At 46.3% G+C, this 22,247-nt stretch overlaps 1 protein-coding gene across 1 annotated transcript; it reads right to left on the bottom strand.

The window, feature by feature from the left end:
* Nucleotides 1-5,723: 5,723 nt before the first annotated feature.
* Nucleotides 5,724-21,058, bottom strand: LOC125512379 (uncharacterized). The gene is made up of 6 exons (XM_087530611.1): nucleotides 20,635-21,058; nucleotides 20,371-20,452; nucleotides 6,553-6,593; nucleotides 6,280-6,387; nucleotides 6,076-6,117; nucleotides 5,724-5,944 (listed from the first exon to the last, which is right to left on the bottom strand). Exons 1-6 carry the CDS (start codon nucleotides 21,041-21,043, stop codon nucleotides 5,724-5,726), a joined length of 903 nt encoding a protein of 300 aa, XP_087386737.1. The 5' UTR covers nucleotides 21,044-21,058.
* Nucleotides 21,059-22,247: the final 1,189 nt, after the last annotated feature.

The following is a 22,247-nucleotide window of genomic DNA, read 5'->3' as shown; positions in this document are numbered from 1 at the left end:
GTCAGATATTTAGTTGACAAGGATGCCACTAGGAGATTCAGACAGGCTTTCAACATAACTGGAAATTCTCATCCCCAGATCACTACATGGCTCAAGATGATTCAGGATATGGCTGGAAGAACGGATGACACATTCTTTATGGCCTGGCTTGCGGTTGCCTTCAGCACTTTTCTAGCACCAACCACGGCCTTGAAGCTCAGCCCAAAGTGTTATGGACTTGTGCTAGATCATCAAATGCTAAAGAATACAAATATCTGCCTCTTTGTAGCAGAACACATTAACGAAGCTTTCCGGAACATGGACCAGGAGAAGCAAACTGTCTGCTGCTGCTTGTATCACTTGATGGTTAGTGAAAACGACCACTTTTTCCATCTGTTCCTGTTCTTTCTGTGCAGTTATAGTTTGCTGAAATTCTCATAACAATAACTGAACTTGGCCTTTTCTTTTGTTTGGGTCTGGTGCAGATACTATACCTTGATGCGCTCGTACATGACATCCCAGTAAGCAACTGCGCGATACGATCGAATGCATGGGATAGTACTCTAATTGCCAAGGTGATCAAGAAGGATACTATCTCTCCTGGTGTGTTCGGCAAATTACAAGTGAGTTCTTTTTTGTTTTTTCCAACAGTGTCTTCCTTCTATGTTCTTTTGATGTCTGGTCACTCTTTTTGGAAATTGCACAGAAAACTGTCATCAGCTGGCACAACAATGCATGTAGTTGCACAGATTGTAGCTTTCAGTTTGGCAATCTGCACACATGTTCATTTTAAATTGGCACACCATCTTTTTTAAGTTGCACAGTTTTACTAATCTTGTTGCACAGATGTGTTGCATCAGTTGGTAGAAACTTTTTTTAGGTGCCATGTGTGTTGCACAGTTTTTGTGTCTTTGTTCAGTTGCATATATGTATAGTTGAATTTGTCTACCCCAGTATCTTGTTGTAGTTGCACAGGTTGTAATGTGTGGTTTCATTCAACACACAAATCTATTTTTGATAACCTTGTTATTTTCTGTTTCTTTTTTTTTCACATCAGCTTAAAGAGGAGTATAGAGGCACGGAGCAGACACCACTGTTTGGTGAAATTTTGCAAACTGAAGCATTCATGGCATCCAAGTTACCAATAACATACAATCCGCAGGTTAGTATTTTGCATACAGAAACTTGTATCACTTACCAATATTTTTCTATTGGCCGGGATGTATGTTCAGATGGACATGTATAACTTTTGTAGTTGCGAGAATACAGAATTTAGTTGGCTGTGATGTATGTTCAGTTGCACATATAAGCTTTTGTAGTTGCACATGTTCTTTTGGACAGTCAAAGTGTTCATTTACAACCATTGTCATCAACTTTTGGCAGAATGCATGTTTTTTAGTTTGTGCCACAGTGCATGTGTAGTTGGCTAGAATCATGTTTTTAGTTGGCCAGAAAGTGTGTATTAGTCGTTTTTGCTTATCACATCATGGTCAGTTACAGACATTTTTACTTTTTATTATTTTTTCTAACTGAATCATTACTGAATCTTTTTTGTGTTGATGCAGAAAAAGGCGAAGATTGCGAAAGTGGTCAATGAGCTGTGCAAGGCTGTAACTGAACAGGTTGGCACCTTCATTGAAGCAGTTGCCAAGATCGATGATGAGGAACCAGATATTGATCCTTACGTACAGCAGCCATCAATGCAAACTGGGGTGTCACGCCGTGCTCCAAAAAGAAAGAGACGGCGGTCAACTATACAAGAAGAAGAAGAGTTTGTTGAGGATGAGTCAGAAGAAGATGAGGAAATGGAAGCAGCGATAGATGCTGACAACGATGAGGACACATATGTGGATGAATCAGAGGAGGAGGACAAGGATGAGGATGACAATGAAGAAGATGCAGAGGAGGAGGAGGATGAGGAGGAAGAGGAGGAGGAGGAGGAGGGGGAGGAGGAGGACAAACAAGAAGAGGACAAAGGAGAGGAGGAGGACAAGGAAGAAGATAGTGATGCAGAGGAGGAGGAAGAAGAAGGTGAGGCCAAAGAGGGGGATGGGGACAAAGGGGCAGCAGTTGATGGCAGTGAGAGGGGAGAAGACAAAGGCGCAGCAGCTGATGGCAGTGAGAGGGAAGAAGACGATGATGAAGAAGACGAGGATGGTTATGGTGATGATAAAGGGGGATCCAATGGAGGCAGCGACAGCAGCGATGACGATGATGATGACAACGCCCCTGGTTCTGGTGGTACAGGTGGTAACACATCCAGGAGGACTAGCACTTATGCCACCCCTGCGAGCAGCAGCAATTCATTGAGTAGCAGGAGCACACTACAGATGTTGATCGACAAAACTTGCTGGAAAGACAAGGATTTGCCGAAGTCAAAGAAAAATGACGAAACAGAGTCTCAGGGCAGCATTGATATGTTCAAGCTCTGCAACTTGAAGCCAGCTTTGCCAACCACCTTTCCCGTGCCAGATTTCAGCGACAAAGATATGTGTGAGAAAATCAACTTTGCCATTGACAAGAGCCTGTTCTTATCAAGTGATGCTGAAAAGAATCAAATTGATACGGAGGAAGCAGGAAAGGGTCTTGACTGGGTTCATTCAAAGGAAAAATAAAGGAATATTTAAAGCAGCTCCCAGACCTAAGCTCCAGCAAGAGCAAGGCAACATCCACGGCAAACCCTCATGTGGTCCAGAAGCGTAAAGCAGTTTCAATGAAGAAGAATCTGCAGTTGCCTCAAACCAAGGAGAAGATGGTGAGTGCAGATGCTGAAGTAAATATGGTCAAGGAAGCTGTGCTTCAAACTGATATGCCAACTGTAGTGAGCAGAGAGCCAACCAATGTCAGAGAAGTTCAACAGATCAAGGGGAAGACTCCCCTTTCAACAGTCCCATCAAAACCACCTAAGCAGAAGATTGTCAAGTTTGCCAGGGGCGCAAAGGGGGAACAGGCCACAAAAGATTTGGGGTTCAGAGATGAGAGAGAGCTGCGAGCCACAACCATTGATGCAGGGGTGCCAAGTTCTGCTAGGTTGCTGCCAACTCAGACTGGAAAGATGCCAACTACAGATACCAGTGTGCCAACTGATGTGTCAGTTAGCAGCATGATCACAGTCAAAACCACCATAGCTGGTCAGGAAGGCACCACTGCAACTGCAAGTCCCAAGGTGCCTACTCATAGAGATGCTTCAATGCCAAACACAAAAGGAGGTGATCCAACTATCAAAGTGCCATTCCCAAGAGCTGACTTTCAGCAACCATTAACACAAGAGGAGGTGTTCGACATTATAAGTAGGTGCAAGCCTCCAAGGCCGCCAACTACAACACTATTGCAAACCAAGTCAGTGAATGATGCACCCGTGTTTGTGACGCAAGGAGATGCCCTAGTCCTTGAACCCTTACGAAGATCAAACTCTTATCATGGTGACGGGTTCTGCGATGCACCATCTTTTGACCTCGGCATAGATGGTGATGCTCCAGCACCTGCTCCAGCAGCAGAAACAGCGAAAGCCGGTGTGACCTGCATCGATGAGTGTGTGTTGGACCCAGCAGCTGTGAATGAAGGATGTGATGCTGCTGATGCTGGCAAGGCAATAGCTCAAAAACTAGATGTTGGTTCACTAGAGAATTGCCACACCCCGATATGCGCAGAACCAGAACTTGGCACGAGCAGTTCTTCGGGACCACCTCTTGCACGAAGACAGAGGAGGGTAAGAAGGCCCGCAGTATCTCAAAGGTCTCCATTCATCGACTACAACAAGAAGAAGACTTTCAGCACCAATGAGGTAGTGAACAAGCTTTACGCTGCCCTCTTGTATTGGGTCAGGCATCACAAAGGAGCAGATGATGGAGCTACCAGGTAAACTAACTCCCCACAGCCTACATACATATCTTTTTCAGTTGCATAGGACCAGCCACTTAGTTGCACAGAAAGCATAGCATGTTGCACAGAACAGGGCTTTTAGTTGCACACTGTTCTGTTTTCATTTTCATGCACATTTTTTTGCTGCTGTGACCCTTCGAGCTAACTTGTCTTTTTATTGCTTTAAAAAAATCAGCCCTGAGATAATCAGGTATGGTGCTTTCTACATTTCTTTAAAGGAGTTAGTTGATTCGATGAAGCCGGTTCAATGGTTGTCAAAAATTGTTATTGAGACTGGAATCTTACACATCATGGATAACTTACCAGAAGGGTCAAAGAAGGTTGTTATGCCACTGAGGTTTTCTGTAAGTTTTTCCAAAACCTTCTTTTTACCCTCATCTTTGTTCTGTAGCACTTTTTTTGTTGACCATTTGAGGGAGGCCTTTCACCTACTAAGGAGTTTTGAGCCATGTTTTATAATCTCTGCAGATAAAATTACAGCAAGGGATCCACAATGTGAATGAGATAAACAAGAAGTTTGATTACAAGAACCATCTCGACAAGAAAGACTTGGTGAGTGTTGTGCCCACATGATCAATCTTTTTTTAGTTGGCACCCACAGCATGTCCAGTTGCACATGACACATCTGTTAGTTGGCAGATACTTGTTGCAACCTGTTTTTAACTTGACCAAGTCTTTTACTGTTTTTCTTAGCTACAGCTTGTATTTGTGTCTGAAATCGTTCACGCTTGCAGGTCATGCTGCCAGTGCTTGAGTGCGCAGATGTAACCGATAAGGACGGAGGGAGGCATTATTGGGTCTTCAGTGTTAACTTGAGGGACGGACGCTTCGAAGTTCTTGATTCAAACAGGACACTGGACAACATTGAGCTGATGAACACCGCCTCTACCATTGCGGGGGCAGTACGCCAGCTATGGAGGAAGCATTACCCAAAGTTCAGCATCGAGCACTTCCAGATTATTGACATTGACGTACCGAAGCAGCTCGGCAAGTAAGACAATAAGCATTTCATTCCTTCTCAATCATATACCATCATTTTGTAGTTTTTAAATTTTTCTACATGTGCAATCTTTAGTATTTTTAAGACACAGTACTAGTCTTCAATCTGTTTTATTATTTTTATGAGTTTCTAATGGATTATCTAGCTAGTTGCAGAGTGGCGCATAAGTAGTTGCACATTGGCACGTAAGCAGTTGCACAGTGGCACATAATGAGTTGCAGTAGAACACAAGCAGTTGCACAGTAGGACATAAGCAGTTGCACAGAGTGCATTACCTTTATTTGGTTTTAATTTTATGTGACAATTTTTTTTGCCCTTTTTTGCAGTAATTAGTGTGGGTTGTTCGCACTGCTTAATGCCACCGAGTGGAATGGTAGCCAACTGCCCAACTACGACCCCAAGGAAGTACTCAACATCAGGAAGAAGCTGGCATATGATTGGGTCACCAGCGTGCACAACACCGCCCCATGGAGGAAGTTGCTGAGATACGACAAGGAGTAGGTCAGTACTATTTTTTCTTTTTTTCTGCTCCATGGAGGAAGTTGCTGGTTTGTACAATTTTATTAAGTAGATTTTGTAGTTGCACACTACTAGTAATTGCGTTTGCAACTCAATATCATCACTTTTGTTGATACATTAGGAGCACTGGATATACAATTGTTTAACAACTAAATATTTAACCAGTTGCCAACAAAGGCACAAATAGCAACTTTTTTTATACAGTGCATGAACTAATTCAAGCAGCATAAATTAGATAAAGAGGAATCATAGATGCTGAATGTGTCCACTTGGTCCCAACATTGCTAAAAAAGACATCATTATTTTCCTTTTTTGTTCCAAAGTTACAAATGAGGAAACAGAATCACAGAAGCCTCTGTGGACACACACCAGCAGTGTGCTCTGTAGATTGGCACTGGCTGCATTTGTTTTTCTTCTTTGGGTGTAGCTCCAGCGCCGATTTGTACCATCGACTCTTTGCCCTACCCTTTGTAGTAGACCTTGGAGGATCCCTGGGCACAAAATCATCAGAAGCTTGTGCAAGGGATGCAGCCTCCAACGGGGCAGTAGGACCGTCACGATCACCTATGTAATAATCATATAAAAAGTTTAGTATTTTTGTTATTGTGCAACCAGCACTGATGCTCTGTGCAACCACACAGTACATTTTGTGCAACTAACTGGTTGCTGTGTGCAAGTTAAGTTGAAAAAAACACCTGCAGTAGCACGGCCTATCATGGTACTTGGATTGTAGTCGCCTATGGGCAGAACATGAAAAACAAGTTAGATTTTTAGATTGATCCTCAAACTAACACAGCGCACGCAACTAGGTAGCATGTTCTGTTCAACTGGGCACTATGATATGTGCAACTAAAGTCACTCACCCTAGTTTTTGTTTTGGAGTCGGTGAAGGTACTAACCTGGGTGATGAGCCCCCTGAGTCCTGCCTGTAGGTCCATTGGGAGTAGCACAAAGGGCACTGGTAGTTGGGCCTGGCGGGGGAGGAGATCTTTGAGGGTTGGCATCACCTATAGGCAGAACAGGACAAACAAGTCAGTTGTGTTTATCTTTTTGATGCTCGAAGTAACAGAGCATGCGCAACTAGGTAGCCTGTTCGGTGCAACTGAGCACCATGATGTGTGCAACTGGAGTTACAGACCTAGTTTGATGGGGAGTTGGGGGCAGGTAATTACCTGGACGACGAGCCCCCTGAGTGCTGCCTGTAGGGCCATTGTGTAACACCCCGGATGTAACATTCCCAATTTGTACTCCAACTCTTGCCGTTTCCAGCGTTAAGTTATTTTATTTTCTCGGGTTCGGGTCTTTGTCTCCGTGTGTTGTTTTCGTTGTCATGCATCTCATATCATGTCTTCATGTGCATTGCATTTGCATACGTGTTCATCTCATGCATTTGAGCATTTTCCCCGTTGTCCGTTTTGCATTCCGACGCTTCGTTCTCCTCCGGTGGTCATTTCTAGCTTTCTTTCGTGTGTGGGGATTAAACATTTCTGGATTGGACCGAGACTTGCCAAGCGGCCTTGGTTTACTACCGGTAGACCGCCTGTCAAGTTTCGTACCATTTGGACTTCGTTTGATACTCCAACGGTTAACTGAGGGACCGAAAAGGCCTCGTGTGTGTTGCAGCCCAACACCCCTCTATTTTGGCCCAAAACCCACCTAAACCCTCTCCATCATCTAGAGCGTTCGATCACAATCGCGTGGCCGAAAACCGCACCTCATTTGGACTCTCCTAGCCCCCTCCACCTCTATTTAAAGACCACTCCCCGAAATTTTCGGGCAAACCCTAGTCGTCTACCACCTCTCGCCGCCGGACACGTCCGATTCGGGCCGGATGTGTCCGACCTGTCCCGCCGCCGCCACGTGGCATCGCGTCATTCGCCCGCGCCCGATCCCCAGATCCCCGCGCCGCCCGGGCCCGGGAAGCCCGCATCCGGCCCCTGCGGGCCCATCCATCGCGCCGTCCCGCGCCTCCTTCTCCTCCCTCGCCCGCCGCCACCCGCCGACGAGCCGCTGCCGCCTCTCCACGCCGGCGCCACGCGCCGCAGCTCCGCCTCCCGCCGCCCGGCCGCTCGCCGCCCCGGCCGCCGCGTCCGTGCCGCCCCGCCGCCGCCTCAACGCCGGACCCCGCCGCCCCTCGCCTCAGCCTCTCCCTCCTACTCCGGCGATGAATTCCGGCGAAGATCTGGCCCCTCGGTTCGCGTGCCGTGAACAGTAAACCCTAGATCCGGAGGTTGTTTTTCTTGTAAGTCCCGAAATCTCAGTCCAAGTGCTCATGTTCACAGCCTCGTAACTTTGCATCCGTAGCTCCGATTCATGCATATAGCATATCAAAATGTTCATCTCAGAGAGTAGATCATTTCATTCCATTGCATCGTTTTCATTTGAGTTCATCTTGATGCCCGAAATGCTGTTAGAAGAGGGCTACTTGAGATAATTGTCAGATCTGCTACTCCATTTAGGTTTTTGTCATTTTTGCCATGATTAATGTGTGCATGATATGCCCATGATCTCTACATATGTTTTGTTAAGGGTTTTGTCATCTTTCCAGAGGTGCAACCCATGTATTTTTGTGATGTGTGTGGTGACTAGCACGAGCTTGCAAAGTGGTGCACTTGTTAATTCTGTTTTCAGGGACTTAGCAATTCCACTAAGTCCTTGATCTGTTTATCTCATGTTGCCATATGTTCATATTGTTTCCTAGTGACCCGTGCCTCTTTTGAGGATGATCAGTAAGGATGTTTTGTTAATATTGTAGTGCTCTTTCCATCAATGTCTTTGTTTGCAATTATGGAGCACCCTAGCTTGAGTCAATCGAGCTCTACTTTTGCTACTTTGTGAATCTGGGCAGATTGTCAACTTGTTTGCAATTTTGCCGATGATGTTGTAGTTGATCCATGCATGCTATGCTATTGTTCTTGCCATGTCTAGCTTGCATTTTGTGTATTCTTGATGGGTGTGTGCTTAGCTTGCCATGACTTGCACCGTAGTGAGTGCACTGAGCTCGTAAACATGCCTACTTGAGTTATGTTTCAGCATGTGTCCGTTTTCACTGAGTCTGAAAACTGATTATGTTTTTGCTATGTTCACATGCTTGCAATTGTATTTTATGATCCCTTTTGACTCAAGGTCACTAAGGGACTTTTGTTAAGCTCTTTGAGTAGCTCCATTCCATGCTTTACTTTGCCATGTTCAGGTCCTGTAGCATGTAGTTTTGTTGCAACGAAGAGTGCTACCTGATCTGAAATTCCAGACAAGTGTTAATTTCACTAAGTCTGAGATCTGTTTGCCATATGCATTTTTGCCATGCTTGTTTGAACCTGTTAATGGATGAATTGGCCGTAGCTCAGTGCTAGACTTTTGTTAAGCATATTGAATGCATCCCTGCCATGTATTTTGTTGCCATGTTTGGGTGCTGTAGCATGTTCATCTCGTTGCATTTAGATGGCTACTTGCTGTAAATCGCAGACCGGTGTCATATTTGAATCGCTTGCCATTTCCAAACCGTAACTCCGATTCCGGCGTTCTTTATATCGTTTTCAAGCGATTTCATCTCATCTTTCCAGTGGCACACTTGTATTTCCAAGTTGAGGCCAGGTTCATGCATTTCCTGTCATATCTTGCATTTTGCATCCCGCATCGCATCCCGCATAGCATATCATCATCGCATCATTTTGTTTGAGTCTTGCACGTGGTTGATTGTGTCCTTGTTGCTTGTTTGTCTTGTTTGGGTAGAGCCGGGAGACGAGTTCGCTAACGAGGAGCCCGTTGAGTTTGCTTTTAAGGATCCAGTCAACTCTGACAACTGTGCAGGCAAGATGATCATACCCTCGAAATCACTACTATCTTTGCTATGCTAGTTTGCTCGCTCTTTTGCTATGCCAATGCTACGATGCCTACCACTTGCTTTCAAGCCTCTCAAATTGCCATGTCGAACCTCTAACCCACCATTGTCCTAGCAAACCGTTGATTGGCTATGTTACCGCTTTGCTCAGCCCCTCTTACAGCGTTGCTAGTTGCAGGTGAAGATTGAAGGCCGTTCCTTGTTGGAACATTTATTTACTTGTTAGGATATCATTATATTATCTTGTTATCTTAATACATCTATATACTTGGTAAAGGGTGGAAGGCTCGGCCTCTCACCTAGTGTTTTGTTCCACTCTTGCCGCCCTAGATTCCGTCATATTGGTGTTATGTTCCCAGATTTTGCGTTCCTTACGCGGTTGGGTTATAATGGGAACCCCTTGATAGTTCGCCTTGATTAAAGCTTTTCCAGCAATGCCCAACCTTGGTTTTACTATTTGCCACCTAGCCTCTTTTTCCCTTGGGTTTCCGAAGCCCGAGGGTCATCTTATTTTAGCCCCCGGGCCAGTGCTCCTCTGAGTGTTGGTCCCACCGAGCGATGTCCGGGGCTACCAGGGGCAACTCTGGGCTGGCCTACCCGATGTCTGGCTCATCTGAGTGTGCCCTGAGAACGAGATATGTGCAGCTCCTATCGGGATTTGTCGGCACATTCGGGCGGTGTTGCTGGTCTTGTTTTAACCTGTCGAAGTGTCTTGAAGAACCGAGATACCGAGTCTGATCGAAACGTCTTGGGAGGAGGTCTATTCCTTCGTTGACCGTGAGAGCTTGTCATGGGCTAAGTTGGGACTCCCCTGCAGGGATTTGAACTTTCGAAAGCCGTGCCCGCGGTTATGGGCAAATGGGAATTTGTTAATGTCCAGTTGTAGATAACTTGAACCTTAACTTAATTAAATGAATCAACTGAGTGTGCTACCGTGATGGCCTCTTCTCGGCGGAGTCCGGGAAGCGGACACGGTGTTGGAGTAATGTTTGCGCAGGTTGTCCTCTAGTTTCTCGCTCGCGCTTTGCCTCCTCTTCTCGCTCTCTTCTGCGTATAAGTTAGCCACCATATTTGCCAGTCGCTTGCTGCAGCTCCACATACATTTTATCTTGCCATACCTATAAGCTTAAATAGTCTTGATCGCGAGGGTGCGAGATTGCTGAGTCCCTGTGGCTCATAGATTACTATTACACCAGATGCAGGGCCTGATGATTCCGCTCCAGGAGACGCGCTTGAGCTCAAGTGGGAGTTCGAAGAAGACACTCAATGTTACTATGTTTCCTTTCCTGATGATCAGTAGTGGTGCCCAGTTGGGGGTGATCGGGACCGTGTCGCTTGTTGGGTTCTCTTTTATTTTGGCGCCATAGTCGGGCCATGAGTGTTTGGTTGATGTAATGTTATTTATGTACTTGATTGACGTGGCGAGTGTAAGCCAACTATGTTATCTCCCTTTTTTTATCTATATTACATGGGATGTTGTGAAGATTGCCTAACTTGCGACATATGCCTTCAATGCGATTATGCCTCTAAGTCGTGCCTCGACACGTGTGAGATATAGTCGCATCGAGGGTGTTACAAGTTGGTAATCAGAGCCTTCCCCGACCTTAGGAGCCCCATTGCTTGATCATTTTTTAGCGGCCGAGTTGTGTCTAGAAAAAATGTTTTGAGTCATTTAGGAATTATATATCGGAGAGTTTAGGAATTCTTTTTACTTCCCAGTCTCCTCATCGCTCTGGTAAGGCATCCTGACGTACAGTTTTGACTCTTCTCTTCTCAAATTTCACTAAATTTTTTTTAGGATCACGCGGGTATCTTGGAATCGTTCCGATGGTTTTATGATGAGAACATTGTCTTGGTGCCTCCTGTCAGGGGTTTAGTGGAAGTGTCCCGGGGAGTTGAGCTCTGAGGTGTTGTCATCATAATTTTATCGTTGCAGTTTTGGAATACCTGAGTTTAGTACGCCGACATCAAAAATCTCTTTTATGCAGTTGGTTGGTGAGATAACCTCGACGCCACCCAGTACTGGGGCGGGAGTTCAGGAGTATCGCCATAACTTGTATAACGGATGCTTTTCGAAGGTTGAGGTAGATGGTTTCCAAAGTTTTTCTTGGTTATGTGTTGAAGGATGGATACAGCTGGATGTAGGATTTGCTAGTTTGGGTGAGATATTATGCTTCCCCTGTATCCCCAACACCTGATTGCATAACTGGAAAGGTTCGGGAGTTTCATAGGTGGGAATTCTAGTAGCTCTAGTTCTTCTTCCACGGATATTGGTTTGAGATTGGGATTTCTTACCGATTATTCGTTCTTGATCCGTACCTTGTCGATTTATTTCTCTACCTTAATTCTACGTGGCTTCTCAATTTATGGATATGTGACCATTTCAAGAGGAATGCATTTGTTCATTTTGTTCGGATGTGAAGACTATATGTTGCAATTTTCATTCCGTTGGATTCAGCTTCAATATTTATCTATCATTGTGCTAATGGATGTCAACCTCTTCAGGATGGCTCCTCCAACGCGCACGACTCCGAATCCTAATCCGCCACCACCTCCACCTCCTCCGGAGGCATGGCAAGCTGTGATGGCCGCAACCAATGCAAACACACAGTTGATCATGCAAATTCTCCAAGAGCGCAATCAAGGCAACGATCAGAATCACTTTGCTTCACTCAACCAGTTCCTTGCTAACGGACCAAAGACTTTCAGCAATTGTGTTGAGGCAACCGATGCTGACGATTGGCTTGTGGATCTGTGCAAGCATTTCGAGTGCAGTAACGTCAGGCCTGAGGACTTTATTAAGTTCGCTTCCTTCCAACTCAAAGATCAAGCTGCAGAATGGTTCCAGCAGTACAAGGACTCCAGAGGTGGACGTGTTATCACTTGGGATGAATTCTGTCAAGATTTTCGAGCTCATCATATTCCTCAGAGCATGGTTGAAAGCAAGCGTGAGGAATTCCACAACCTGAAGCAAGGCTCTTTGTCTGTCTATGACTACAACAAGTTGTTTCAGAAGCTCGCCCGCTTTGCCAAGCAGGACGTCCCTGATGAGAAGAGCATGATATACTAGTTCAGGGGTGGTCTCAGAGAACAAATCCAGCTAGCTCTTGTTCTCTTCGAGCCCTTGAGATACGATGAGTTCTACAACATGGCATTGAAGCAAGAGGCTGCTCAGTTGAGGTGTGATGCTTCCAAGAAGCGAGTCAGAGATGTTACTCCTTCTTCCTCTACTCAAGTGGCCAAGCAGCAGAAGTATTGGCTTCCTCCTCCTCCGTTCCGTCAGCCGTATCAGCAGAAGAGCAAAGGTGGCAGTGGATCTTCCCACCCACCCAACCCTGGCTTTCAGAACAAGACTTCGTCTCAAGCTCCAAGATCAAGTGCTCCGTATCACTGGCCGCTTTCAGAGGTCACGTGCAACAAGTGCCAATAGAAGGGTCACTATGCCAACAAGTGTCTCAATCAGAGGCGTCTTCCTCCTCCTCCTGTTAGATCGGCAAGTACAGCTGTGGTCAAGCATAACCCCAAGTCCGCCAATGTCAACTTGATGAATGCAGCTCAGGCAAAGGACTCGTCAGATGTGATCATGGGTAACCTTCCTGTTAATGATATGCCTGCAAAAGTTCTTTTTGACATGGGTGCATCGCATTGTTTCATCTCAAGACCATTTGTTTCTAAGCATGAGTTTCCTTTACAAGATTTGCCTAGACAATTATCTGTTGTTTCTCTGGGTAAATTCATGAATGCAAGCGCTATTGCCCCAGATGTTACTATCACGTTGGGCGATTACAAGTTTCTCTCTTCTCCGATGGTTCTTGGCAACTCGGATATTGATCTTATTCTTGGGATGGATTGGCTTTCTAAGCACAAGGCGCATCTTGATTGTGCAGCCAGGCAGATTCAATTGACTCATTCGTCTGAGGATGTAATTGTCTTTGCCGCTCGGGATAACACTATCCGTCTGTTTTCTCTCAATGAGAAGGGTGAATTGGATGCCATCTCTCAAATTCCAGTCGTTTGCGAATATCAAGACGTCTTTCCAGAAGAGCTTCCAGGAATGCCTCCACACCGGCCAGTTGAATTCGTTATTGATCTTGAGCCTGGCATGGAACCTGTGTGTAAACGTCCTTACAAGCTCGGACCTGAAGAGTTGAAGGAGCTGAAGAAGCAACTCGATATTCAAGAGAAAATGGGTCTCATCCGGCCTAGTTCTTCTCCATGGGGTTGTGGTGTTCTTTTTGTGAAGAAGAAGGATGGAACGGACCGACTTTGTGTTGATTACCGTCCATTGAACAAGAAGACCATCAAGAACAAATACCCACTTCCCAACATCAACGAGCTGTTCGAACAACTCAAAGGTGCTCAAGTATTCTCCAAGCTTGACCTCCGTATGGGTTATCATCAGATTCAAATCCGTGAGCAAGATATTCCCAAGACGGCTTTCAGGACAAGCTATGGTTCATATGAAGACACTGTCATGTCTTTTGGCCTCGTCAATGCTCCTCCGACGTTCTCTCGCATGATGAATTTCATCTTCAACGCCTACACCAATGACTTCGTTTTGGTCTATCTCGACGACATTCTGGTTTTCTCCAAGAACAAGGAAGATCATGCCAAGCACTTGCGTTTGGTTCTTGATAAGCTCAGAGAACATCAGTTCTACGCCAAGTTCTCCAAGTGTGAATTTTGGCTCGATGAGGTTCTTTATCTTGGTCATATCATCTCTGCCAAGGGCATTGCCATGAATCCTGAGAAGGTGTCTGCAATTGTGAATTGGGAACCTCCTCAGAACGTGAAGCAACTCTGTAGCTTCCTCGGTCTCGCAAGCTACTGCCGAAGATTCATTGAAAACTTTTCTAAGATCGCGAATCCTCTCTCAAATCTTCTCCAGAAGCACGTCAAGTACGTTTGGTCTCCGGAGTGTGACATTGCTTTCAACACTTTGAAAGAGAAATTGATCGCTGCTCCAGTTCTGACTCCGCCTGATGAATCCAAGCCGTACGAGGTCTTTTGTGATGCCTCTCTCCAAGGTCTTGGCGCAGTGTTGATGCAAGAGAAGAAAGTTGTTGCTTATACCTCTCGCCAGTTGAAGCCTAATGAAAAGAACTACCCCACTCATGATCTCGAGTTGGCGGCAGTTGTGCATGCTCTTTTGACTTGGAGACATCTCTTATTGGGAAGAAAAGTGGACATTTTCACTGATCACAAGAGTCTCAAGTACATTTTCACTCAGCCTAATCTCAACCTCAGGCAAACTCGATGGGTCGAAATGATTCAAGAGTATAATCCGAGTATCGAGTATACTCCAGGCAAGGCCAATGTGATTGCTGACGCATTGAGCAGAAAGGCTTATTGTAACAGTCTGATTCTCAAGCCTTATCAACCCGAGCTTTGTGAAGCTTTCCACAAACTTAATCTGCAAGTTGTTCCTCAAGGTTTCCTCGCCAACCTTCAAGTCTCTCCTACCTTGGAAGACCAGATTCGCCAAGCTCAGCTTCTTGATGCTATGGTGAAAAAGGTGAAGATTGGGATTGCCAAGAGTCAACCCAAGTACAAGTGCTACCGCCTTGATGACAAGGATACTCTCTTCTTCGAGGATCGTATTGTTGTACCCAAAGGTGACCTCCGTAAAGTGATCATGAATGAGGCTCACAATTCTCTCCTCTCCATCCACCCTGGGAGCACGAAGATGTATCAGGACCTCAAGCAAGCTTATTGGTGGACTCGAATGAAGCGCGAGATTGCTCAATTCATGAATGAATGTGATGTCTGCAGAAGAGTGAAGGCAGAACACCAAAGGCCAGCAGGTCTCCTCCAACCTCTTGCCATTCCAGAATGGAAGTTTGACCACATTGAAATGGACTTTGTGACTGGGTTTCCAAAGTCCAAGCGTGGCAATGATGCTATATTCGTTGTCATCGACAAACTCACCAAAGTGGCTCACTTTCTGCCTATCAAAGAGTCAATCACTGCAGCTCAATTGGCGAAACTCTATACCTCTCGTATTGTTTCTCTGCACGGTATTCCTCAAGTGATCTCTTCAGACCGTGGCAGCATCTTTACCTTGAAGTTTTGGGATTCTTTTCAGAAGGCCATGGGCACTAACATCCGCTTCAGCACAACTTTCCATCCTTAAACTAGCGGTCAAGTCGAGCTTGTCAACCAGATTCTTGAAGATATGCTTAGGGCTTGTGTGATCTCCTTCGGCATGAAGTGGGAGGATTGTCTTCCTTATGCTGAATTCTCCTACAACAACAGTTTTCAAGCAAGTTCGGGCAAGGCCCCATTTGAAATTCTGTATAGCAGGAAGTGCCGTACCCCTCTCAACTGGTCTGAAACCGATGAATGTCAGCTTTTGGGTAATGACTTAATCACAGAGGTAGAAGAAATGTGCAAAGTCATTCGACATAACCTCAAAGCAGCCCAATCCCGCCAGAAGAGCTACTATGATAGTAAGCACCGTGATTTGGCTTTCGAGATCGGAGATCATGTTTACCTCCGCATCTCTCCTATGAAAGGTACTCGTCGCTTCGGTATCAAAGGGAAGCTTGCCCCTAGATACATGGGACCTTTCAAGATTGTCAGCAAGAGAGGCGACCTCGCCTATCAAATCGAGCTTCCTTCAAACTTTGCAAATGTTCATGACGTGTTCCATGTCTCTCAGCTCCGAAAGTGCTTCAAGACTCCTGACCGCACCGTCAACTTTGAGGACATTGAGCTCCAAGAATACCTCTCTTATCGTGAGCACCCAGTTGCTATTCTTGAAGAGACTGAACGCAAGACTCGCAACAAGTCAATCAAATTTCTCAAAGTCAAGTGGTCACACCATTCCGACTGTGAAGCTACCTGGGAACGCGAGGATCACCTCCGTTCTGAGTACCCGGCGTTCTTTCAGTCCTAGATCTCGGGACGAGATCCTTTCGTAGTGGTGGAGTGTTGTAACACCCTAGATGTAACTTTCCCAATTTATACTCCAACTCTTGCCGTTTCCGGCGATAAGTTATTTTATTTTCTCGGGTTCGGGTCTTTGTCTCCGTGTGTTGTTGTCGTTTTCATGCATCTCATATCATGTCTTCATGTGCATTGCATTTGCATACGTGTTCATCTCATGCATTTGAGCATTTTCCCCGTTGTCCGTTTTGCATTCCGGCGCTTCGTTCTCCTCCGGTGGTCATTTCTAGCTTTCGTTCGTGTGTGGGGATTAAACATTTCCGGATTGGACCGAGACTTGCCAAGCGGCCTTGGTTTACTACCGGTAGACCGCCTGTCAAGTTCTGTACCATTTGAACTTCGTTTGATACTCCAACGGTTAACTGAGGGACCAAAAAGGCCTCGTGTGTGTTGCAGCCCAACACCCCTCCATTTTGGCCCAAAACCCATCTAAACACTCTCCATCATCTAGAGCATTCGATCACGATCGCGTGGCCGAAAACCGCACCTCATTTGGACTCTCCTAGCCCCCTGCACCTCTATTTAAAGACCACTCCCCAAAATTTTCGGGCAAACCCTAGTCGTCTTCCACCTCTCGCCGCCGGACACGTCCGATTCGGGCCAGATGTGTCCGACCTGTCCCGCCGCTGCCACGTGGCATCGCGTCATTCGCCCGCGCCCGGTCCCCAGATCCCCGCGCCGCCCGGGCCCGGGAAGCCCGCATCAGGCCCCCGCGGGCCCATCCATCGCGCCGCCCCGCGCCTCCTTCTCCTCCCTCGCCCGCCGCCACCCGCCGACGAGCCGCCGCCGCCTCTCCACGCCCGGCGCCGCGCGCCGCAGCTCCGCCGCCCGCCGCCCGGCCGCTCGCCGCCCCGGCCGCCGCGTCCGTGCCGCCCCGCCGCCGCCTCAACGCCGGACCCCGCCGCCCCTCGCCTCGGCCTCTCCCTCCTACTCCGGCGAAGAATTCCGGCGAAGATCCGGCCGCCTCGGTTCGTGTGCCGTGAACAGTAAACCCTAGATCCGGAGGTTGTTTTTCTTGTAAGTCCCGAAATCTCAGTCCAAGTGCTCATGTTCACAGCCTCGTAACTTTGCATCCGTAGCTCCGATTCATGCATATAGCATATCAAAATGTTCATCTCAGAGAGTACATCATTTCATTCCATTGCACCATTTTATTTGAGTTCATCTTGGTGCCCGAAATGCTGTTAGAAGAGGGCTACTTGAGATAATTGTCAGATCTGCTGCTCCATTTAGGTTTTTGTCATTTTTTCCATGATTAATGTGTGCATGATATGCCCATGAGCTCTACATATGTTTTGTTAAGGGTTTTGTCATCTTTCGAGAGGTGCAACCCATGTATTTTTGTGATGTGTGTGGTGACTAGCACGAGCTTGCAAAGTGGTGCACTTGTTAATTCTGTTTTTAGGGACTTAGCAATTCCATTAAGTCCTTGATCTGTTTATCTCATGTTGCCATATGTTCATGTTGTTTCCTAGTGATCCGTGCCTCTTTTGAGGATGGTCAGTAAGGATGTTTTGTTAATATTGTAGTGCTCTTTCCATCAATGTCTTTGTTTGCAATTATGGAGCACCCTAGCTTGAGTCAATCGAGCTCTACTTTTGCTACTTTGTGAATCTGGGCAGATTGTCAACTTGTTTGCAATTTTGCCGATGATGTTGTAGTTGATCCATGCATGCTATGCTATTGTTCTTGCCATGTCTAGCTTTCATTTTGTGTATTATTGATGGGTGTGTGCTTAGCTTGCCATGACTTGCACCGTAGTGAGTGCACTGAGCTCGTAAACATGCCTACTTGAGTTATGTTTCAGCATGTGTCAGTTTTCACTGAGTCTGAAAACTGATTATGTTTTTGCTATGTTCACATGCTTGCAATTGTATTTTATGATCCCTTTTGACTCAAGGTCACTAAGGGACTTTTGTTAAGCTCTTTGAGTAGCTCCATGCCATGCTTTACTTTGCCATGTTCAGGTCCTGTAGCATGTAGTTTTGTTGCTCCGAAGAGTGCTACCTGATCTGAAATTCCAGACAAGTGTTAATTTCACTAAGTCTGAGATCTGTTTGCCATATGCATTTTTGCCATGCTTGTTTGAACCTGTTAATGGATGAATTGGCCGTAGCTCAGTGATAGACTTTTGTTAAGCATCTTGAATGCATCCCTGCCATGTATTTTGTTGCCATGTTTGGGTGCTGTAGCATGTTCATCTCGTTGCATTTAGATGGCTACTTGCTGTAAATCGCAGACCGGTGTCATATTTGAATCGCTTGCCATTTCCAAACAGTAACTCCGATTCCGGCGTTCTTTATATCGTTTTCAAGAGATTTCATCTCATCTTTCCAGTGGCACACTTGTATTTCCAAGTTGAGGCCAGGTTCATGCATTTCCTGTCATATCTTGCATTTTGCATCCCGCATCGCATCCCGCATAGCATATCATCATTGCATCATTTTGTTTGAGTCTTGCACGTGGTTGATTGTGTCCTTGTTGCTTGTTTGTCTTGTTTGGGTAGAGCCGGGAGACGAGTTCACTAACGAGGAGCCCGTTGAGTTTGCTTTTAAGGATCCAGTCAACTCTGACAACTGTGTAGGCAAGATGATCATACCCTCGAAATCACTACTATCTTTGCTATGCTAGTTTGCTCGCTCTTTTGCTATGCCAATGCTACGATGCCTACCACTTTCTTTCAAGCCTCCCAAATTGCCATGTCGAACCTCTAACCCACCATTGTCCTAGCAAACCGTTGATTGGCTATGTTACCGCTTTGCTCAGCCCCTCTTATAGCGTTGCTAGTTGCAGGTGAAGATTGAAGGCCGTTCCTTATTGGAACATTTATTTACTTGTTGGGATATCATTATATTATCTCGTTATCTTAATGCATCTATATACTTGGTAAAGGGTGGAAGGCTCGGCCTCTCGCCTGGTGTTTTGTTCCACTCTTGCCGCCCTAGATTCCGTCATATCGGTGTTATGTTCCCGGATTTTGCGTTCCTTACGCGGTTGGGTTATAATGGGAACCCCTTGATAGTTCGCCTTGATTAAAGCTTTTCCAGCAATGCCCAACCTTGGTTTTACCATTTGTCACCTAGCCTCTTTTTCCCTTGGGTTTCCGGAGCCCGAGGGTCATCTTATTTTAGCCCCCCCGGGCCAGTGCTCCTCTGAGTGTTGGTCCCACCGAGCGATGTCCGGGGCTACCAGGGGCAACTCTGGGCTGGCCTACCCGACGTCTGGCTCATCTGAGTGTGCCCTGAGAATGAGATATGTGCAGCTCCTATCGGGATTTGTCGGCACATTCGGGCGGTGTTGCTGGTCTTGTTTTAACCTGTCGAAGTGTCTTGAAGAACCGAGATACCGAGTCTGATCGGAACGTCTTGGGAGGAGGTCTATTCCTTCGTTGACCATGAGAGCTTGTCATGGGCTAAGTTGGGACTCCCCTGCAGGGATTTGAACTTTCGAAAGCCGTGCCCGCGGTTATGGGCAGATGGGAATTTGTTAATGTCCGGTTGTAGATAACTTGAACCTTAACTTAATTAAAATGAATCAACTGAGTGTGTTACCGTGATGGCCTCTTCTCGGCGGAGTCCGGGAAGCGGACACGGTGTTGGAGTAATGTTTGCGTAGGTTGTCCTCTAGTTTCTCGCTCGCGCTTTGCCTCCTCTTCTCGCTCTCTTCCGCATATAAGTTAGCCACCATATTTGCTAGTCGCTTGCTGCAGCTCCACATACATTTTACCTTGCCATACCTATAAGCTTAAATAGTCTTGATCGCGAGGGTGCGAGATTGCTGAGTCCCTGTGGCTCACAGATTACTATTACACCAGATGCAGGGCCTGATGATTCCGCTCCAGGAGACGCGCTTGAGCTCAAGTGGGAGTTCGACGAAGACACTCAATGTTACTATGTTTCCTTTCCTGATGATCAGTAGTGGTGCCCAGTTGGGGGTGATCGGGACCGTGTCGCTTGTTGGGTTCTCTTTTATTTTGGCGCCATAGTCGGGCCATGAGTGTTTGGTTGATGCAATGTTATTTATGTACTTGATTGACGTGGCAAGTGTAAGCCAACTATGTTATCTCCCCTTTTTTTATCTATATTACATGGGATGTTGTGAAGATTGCCTAACTTGCGACATATGCCTTCAATGCGATTATGCCTCTAAGTCGTGCCTCGACACGTGTGAGATATAGTCGCATCGAGGGTGTTACACATTGGGAGGAGCACGCGGGGGAGGAGGTGGCGGAGGATGCCATGTACAGCCAGGAGGGGGAGGAGGTCCTTGAGGGTTGACATCACCTATATCCAGAACTGGAAAAATAAGTTAGCTGTGTTATCTTGATGCTTGAACTAACACAGCGTGTGCAACTAGACAGTATGTTCTGTCCAAGTGGCTACCATGGTGTGTGCAACTAGGCACAATGATGTGGGCAACTGAAGTTACACACCTAGTTAGATCAGGAGTTGGGGCAGGTAATTACCTGGATGATGAGCCCCCTGATTGCTGCCTGGAGGTGGAGGAGGTCCTCGAGGGTTGCCATCATCTGATGGCCCCGTTGCAGCAGTCGGTTTTTTCTTTTTCTTGGACTTGTTCAGGTGGCCGATCTCGGTACGTGCTGCACGCATATGCTTGTATACAATAGCTTGTGCTGGATCAGAACCACTCGCAAACTTTGCTAGTTTCTGAAAATCATATATCATGTTCCTCTCCCTTATCTGCTTCTTTGATTGAGGAGGCATTTCATCCGGTTGCTCATAACCAGTCCCTGGCGCACTAGGTACAGCAGTAGGTGTCCACCGTCTTAGCAGGTACCTTTCCGGTATGACATCAACACCAACATGGGTGAACACCTTGAGGATGTGGCAACAGAGGATGCCGTCCTTGTCCATTTTACAGCACTCACACAAATAGGAACCCTCCTCCACCCGTGCCTGCACCAAGTAGTTTCGAGAACCATATTTCGCAACAAATTCCTGGTTCGGTCTGAGCTCAAACACATCAGCACCAACTTGGAATGCATTATAACGTCCAATCAGCTCAAACTCTTCTCTGAACTTGCGGTAAAGGTCTCTAGTATAGGTTTTGTAAGCTTGCTTCTCTCTTGGGAAGTTGGACCACAACTCAATCTCAAGGTGTTCTGTCCTGTAACCATTGCAACCTTCCTTGGCAAGGATGTGGTTCTGGATTTTTTCATATTTCTTGACGAAGTTCAGCATTGAGTTGTGTGGGTTCACATATCTTTTGAGGACGGCATTGAACCCCTCACTACGTTGTGTAGACTGGAGGAAGGGGAAGAACCTATGTTTGAAGTAGCACGGCACCCAAGTTGACCTATATTCGTACAACTTCTCAAAGTGCGTGTGTGTCATAGCCTCATACTTCATCATTAACCCAGCCCAATTCTGCTCAAACTCGTCTATAGTGAAGCTGAAGTCAACACACTTGTTGAAATCATTAGAGAGTCCTGGATTCCAGCACAGCAGCCAACCAACCTTTTCCTGAGCCTTTTTCATGATGTGCCATCGACAACAGCGGTGCACGGTGGTTGGAAAGATGCTCTGTATTAACAGCCTCATCGCACCATCCTGATCGGTGATGAAGTTGTCAGGAGGTTTGCCATCCAAGCCTCTAGGAATGCTCCAAAGACCCAATCAAAGCTCGATGCCAACTCCTGCCTCACAAACGCGCAACCCAACATGAAAGATTGGCCATGTCGGTTTATTCCTATGAAGGGCGCGAACGGCATATTGTACAAGTTGGTCATGTAGGTGGTGTCAAACGATATGCAATCGTGGTACGCCTCCGCATAAGCTTTTTGAGCTAAGCCGTCCACCCAAAATATGTTGACAACTCTCATATTTCACCTTATAGAAGAAGTCTGGATCGGTTTTTTGTATATCCTTGAAGTGCGCAATTGTCTCAATCAGATCACCCTCCTTTGTGTCATCTCTACGGAAACTTGTACAAAGATTTGTTATTGCCTTTGGTCCGAACGGCACCATCATCTCAGATCCATAGAACTCTGCCATTACATGCATCATTCGTCCTGCATAATGCAAAAACAAACAATATATCCTTTTTTTAGTTGCACAA

This window comes from Triticum urartu, chromosome 6A, assembly GCF_056163025.1.
Source record: "Triticum urartu cultivar PI428250 chromosome 6A, HENAU_Tu73, whole genome shotgun sequence".
Taxonomy (NCBI): Eukaryota; Viridiplantae; Streptophyta; class Magnoliopsida; order Poales; family Poaceae; genus Triticum; species Triticum urartu.
Note: the sequence above shows the minus strand (reverse complement) of the source record. Positions and strands in the feature narration are given on the sequence as shown.